Source organism: Sinocyclocheilus anshuiensis, unplaced genomic scaffold (assembly GCF_001515605.1).
Source record: "Sinocyclocheilus anshuiensis isolate Anshui unplaced genomic scaffold, SAMN03320099.WGS_v1.1 scaffold469, whole genome shotgun sequence".
NCBI lineage: Eukaryota > Metazoa > Chordata > Actinopteri > Cypriniformes > Cyprinidae > Sinocyclocheilus > Sinocyclocheilus anshuiensis.
Genome location: NW_015537995.1, coordinates 27,080 through 32,487, shown reverse-complemented (window position 1 = coordinate 32,487; position 5,408 = coordinate 27,080). Strand labels below are relative to the sequence as shown.

The following is a 5,408-nucleotide window of genomic DNA, read 5'->3' as shown; positions in this document are numbered from 1 at the left end:
GTGTGTGTGTGTGTGTGTGTGTGTGTGTGTGTGTGTGTGTGTGTGTGTGTGTGTTTGAAAGAGAGAGAGAGAGCAAAAAACTTGCAATAAACTGAATTTTTAAAGGTAACATTAATTTCAACATTTATATATTCTAGACGAGGGTCAATCATCACATCAACACATCTAGCTTTCAGCTTAAATCAAACTATCCCAACTGTTGAAGAGATTTCAAACACCCTCTTGACAGCAGTGGGAACCGGAGATGTCAATCTATTGAACATAATTCCTCAATCAATTTCAGTCAATGGTTCAGGTAAACTCTATTACTCAGTAGCTTTATAGTCTTCTATTCCTGTAACCTATCTATAACTATAGGTTTATAGAGATATCTAGCTAATTTGCTTATGTTTTTTATTACAGCTTCAGCTACCACTGTCACTCCTGCAGCAACCACAGCAACTATAGCTTCAGGTGGATTAAAGATTGAATCCAGTCTGCTCCAAGCAACATGCCTCATTATTATGTCTAAAATATTAAGGCTTTTCCTATAGATCCCTTAAACATATATCAAACAAATATGAGAGTTCAATAATAAACGCTATAACAAATAATTAAACAACAAATGTATTTATTATTATTACATGGTATACTGGTACAACATTCTTCCCATTGCAGCACACTCTGAAATAATGGTATAGAGTAATATAAAGATACGTTTGATGATGCATTGTTCCTCAAGAATATAATTGCAGATATTTGTTTAACAGCAGGCTGTTCTGGGAGGGAGAAGTGGATCTTTTTCCTCATGCATTTCCAAATGTATGTTTTCAAATGTAAACATTGTAATTGCTGTTTAACTGTTTTGAGGTTAAATACTGGTCATACTTCTTTTTCTTTTTTTATCTAATAATTTCTAACTTTGCAATGTCATATTGTATTTTAATTAAATAAAAATATTTTAATCATGACAACTCTCTGAAAATTTTAGCATGGTGATGACCAAGTCATTTAACTATCTGAATATCATCAATTACGTTAACAACCCATCAGCCTGCGCCATCTAGAGTTTCATGACTAAACTATATATTTTAATCATGACAACTCTCTGAAAATTTTAGCATGGTGATGGATATGACAATGTTAATGTATTTGGTCTTGGCGGAACAGATCTGCTACGCTGCTGCTGAATTGCTGCTGCTGTTTGTTATTGCTGTAGTTGTAGATTATTGCTGCTGCTGCAAGCAAGTACAGGAACTTGCTACTGCCAATGCATATGGCGATACGGTGCCATGAGTATTTTACAGTTTCTACAGCATCTACAGAGTCTACAGCTTCTATAACATCTACAGAGTCTACAGCCTCTATAGCATCTACAGAGTCTACAGCATCTACAGAATCGACAGCTTCTACAGCATCTACAGAGTCGACAGCATCTACAGAGTCTACAGCTTCTACAGAGTCTACAGCTTCTATAACATCTACAGAGTCGACAGCGTCTACAGCATCTACAGAGTCTACAGCTTCTACAGCATCTACAGAATCGACAGCTTCTACAGCATCTACAGAGTCTACAGCTTCTACAGCATCTACAGAGTCTACAGCATCTACAGAATCAACAGCTTCTACAGCATCTACAGAGTCTACAGCGTCTTCAGCATCTACAGAGTCTACAGCATCTACAGCATCTACAGAGTCTACAGCTTATATAACATCTACAACATCTACAGCATCTACAGAGTCTACAGCTTCTACAGCATCTACAGAGTCGACAGCATCTACAGAGTCTACAGCTTCTACAGCATCTACAGAGTCTACAGCTTCTACAGCATCTACAGAGTCTACAGCTTCTACAGCATCTACAGAGTCTACAGCTTCTACAGCATCTACAGAGTCTACAGCTTCTACAGCATCTACAGAGTCTACAGCTTCTACAGCATCTACAGAGTCTACAGCTTCTACAGAATCTACAGAGTAGACAGTGTCTACAGCATCTACAGAGTCTACAGCTTCTACAACTTCTACAGAGTCTACAGCTTCTATAACATCTACAAAGTCGACAGCGTCTACAGCATCTACAGAGTCTACAGCTTCTACAGCATCAACAGAATCGACAGCTTCTACAGCATCTACGGAGTCTACAGCTTCTACAGCATCTACAGAGTCTACAGCTTCTACGGCGTCAACAGCTTCTACAGAGTCTACAGCTTCTATAACATCTACAGTCTACAGCTTCTACGGAGTCTACAGTTTCTACAGCTTCTACAGAGTCTACAGTTTCTATAACATCTACAGAATCTACAGGATCTACAGTTTCTACAGCTTCTACAACATCTACAGCATCTACGGAGTCTACAGCTTCTACAGAGTCTACAGTTTCTACAGCTTCTACAGAGTCTACAGCATCTACAGAGTCTACAGTCTCTACATCTTCTACATCATCTACAGCATCTACAGAGTCTACAGCTTATATAACATCTACAACATCTACAGCATCTACAGAGTCTACAGCTTCTACAGCATGTATAGAGTCTACAACATCTACAGTATCTACATCTTCCACAGCAACTACTTCAAAAATAGTACCTGAGGTGCTAACAGATCTGGAGTTTCACTCTTTTGACAGATTTATAAATGCACTCAATTATTCAAACTCTGCAGAGTTCAAGAGTAGGGCTAAGCTAGTCAGGGATGAGGTGAGTTAAAATCCATTTATTGTATTTACTGGAAACTGATGATGCTTTTTTTGGTTTTTAAACATATAGTTAACAAAAGATACAACAATTATGTAACAAAGACTCAGATATTACCCTATTTTAAGTGATGTCTCTAATAGTTTGTTATCTGTTATCTTGAGGCAGTCTATAGACCAAAGTATGCTAACTTCCTCAAAGTGATTGTTCTAGGATTCAGGTTAATATAGTATATTGCAATGCTGCTTGTTTTATGTATGCTTACCCAGGGAATGTGGTGGTACGAGTATATACAGACGTCACTGTCTACACACCACATAAAACAAGAATCAGTGGCCCCTACAAAATTGTAAGAAAATGCAACCATGTAATAATATAGAACATTATAAAACTTGCCTTAAATAATACAGGCTCTAAACAGAAGTGACAAAAAAGCCAAGAATATACTTATTCTGTGACATATCAGCAAACAACATGAATATCAATTTTACACAACAATAAAAATTTAAGAACTAACAAAACACACTCACAACAATAATGTATCTTTACTAAATTTTATTTATACCACATGTAGCATATTTTAGGTTACCTGACATTTTTTACAGTGTTATGTTTTCTCAACCAGCACACACAGAGTTTGCTACATGTTTCACAGCCTGAATTAAAATCCATACAACTACAGCTACCTAGAGCATTAACAACAGCTCCTCCTATTTTTACAGTAAGCAAACTACTCCAGTTACTCTTCAGCTTCAACCGTCATCGTACTGCTAAGGTGTCAAGTTTTCAGATCTGCATTCTTCTACATGTTTATCAGTTTTGAGTCTCACTACATTTCAGAATCAGAATCAAAAAGAGCTTTATTGCCAAGTATGTTTGCACATACAAGGAATTTGTTATAGTGTCACAAGCTTCCAGTACACGGAGACAACAACAACACACAGATAATACAATTCTTTTTTTTTACAATTTACAGTTTAAGGCAACTGTAGCCATAATATTCTACAAATAAATAACTGAATAAGGTCTTACCGACACTTACTGTGACTAACTCCAACAAATCCAACAGTTTTAAGACATCTATCCAACATCACCTAACCCATGATTCTAAATGACAACATACTGTACGTATAACAGACTCATTTAACAAACCAGTATCACACCCATATTACATCAAAACCAGCCCAATATCTCACAAAAGAGAAATATTCAAAACCCAGCCTCCCATATTGTTCATCCTTTGTGCTTAGTTTTGGGTGTTGCTCAGTAAAGCAAAACAACACCCCACAACAACTCTGGCTCACCTGTTCTGCTTTTAAAATCTATATTTATCTAAAGCAATATTACAATTACAAATACGTAACATCCTTTATTAGGTCGTAACAGCATTTAAAATGGTTGTTAAAAGGCACTGGTAGTATCCACATGGCACAACTCAAGACAAATATTGTCATTGTGAGTAAACTTCTAGTATGCTAAGTATAACAATTGACAAAAAAAATCATATAATTAATTCATTTTGAAGGGATATCGAATTGTATTTTCTTAGACAATCTATTTTCTATCGCAATAATAAGCCTGGTAGCAACAAAGAATTCAATATGTGAGCCAAATTCTTACAATTTTATAATTCTATTAAACCATCTTGTATCAATGCAAACAAATCCATATTGTTTTGTATAAATTCATACAAAATTCATTTTGTATCAAATAAACATTTAGCCTGGAAGAAAAGGTAAGTTATTCAACATTATAGAGAATTACGTACATTACACTACATTATGCATCACTTTGCATATTTATGTTTAGTATATCCTCATTTTCAGTGCTTTTTGTTCCCTACAAAATGTTGCCTGCTAAATTATTTAATTGTATGGGTGTTCTTTTACCTAAATTCCTATTTCTCTGTAGCTAACTGGACTGCTAATAACCACCTAGCTAGGTATTTTACCCATGGTATATATATTTAGTAAATAGCTAACAAATTTCTCATTGTGCCCTAGTTTTGTACCCAAAAGTCAAAGAATTGAGAACCCCCTCAAAAGCTCCCTAAATTAGCATAAGTAACATAAGTAAAAACGAACTTATACAACAATTATAATGTGAAAAGGAACTCAAATCTCACCTTCAGGCCTAAAGCTCTAAATGCCAAAGTATGATTGTGGCATTTATTCGAGAGCAGAATTAGCTATTGTATCATACTGTATTTGGTATGTGAATGATGGACACAATATTACACCCATTTTATTTTAAAACCAGTACAGCATCTTTGCATTTTACATCTCTGCAATGAGTTTTAGGGAGGCTCTTGAATTGTTGTTGAACAATTGTCTTGAAAAGTCTGATACAATGGGGACAACACCCTGACTTTCACTTGCACACTGAACCCAGCAGAAAACACCCTAGAGCAGTGATTCTGGTTTTGTTTTGGGACCCAGATTTTAGATGAGACATCAAGAGGTGATCAAGCACACTACCACAATTGCGTAAAAAAAAAAAAGAATTTACCTTTAAAGGAAACTCTGAAATGTGTTAATCAATATGATATTAAACAATGTAATAATGAAAATATTGGACAATTAAAAACAATAACGACAATAACTCGCCACACAACAACGTGACACAGGCTTTAACCACTTTTTTAAAAATGTATGTTTATGTTGATGTTATAAATATATGATTTTATGGATAATTGCTTTTTTTTAAATTAGCATTGTTTATTGAACATAGGAGGTA

The 5,408-nt window shown here is 35.4% G+C and overlaps 1 protein-coding gene across 1 annotated transcript in view; it reads left to right on the top strand.

Moving 5' to 3' along the window:
- LOC107676066 (cell wall protein DAN4-like) overlaps positions 1 to 869 on the top strand; it is a 2,389-nt gene extending 1,520 nt beyond the window's left edge. The window contains exons 4-5 of the mRNA XM_016470594.1: positions 138 to 295; positions 403 to 869. Of these exons, the coding sequence (XP_016326080.1) occupies positions 138 to 295; positions 403 to 533 (289 nt within the window). The 3' untranslated portion in view covers positions 534 to 869. The remainder of the gene's footprint in view (positions 1 to 137; positions 296 to 402) is intronic.
- The last annotated feature ends 4,539 nt before the right edge of the window (positions 870 to 5,408 follow it).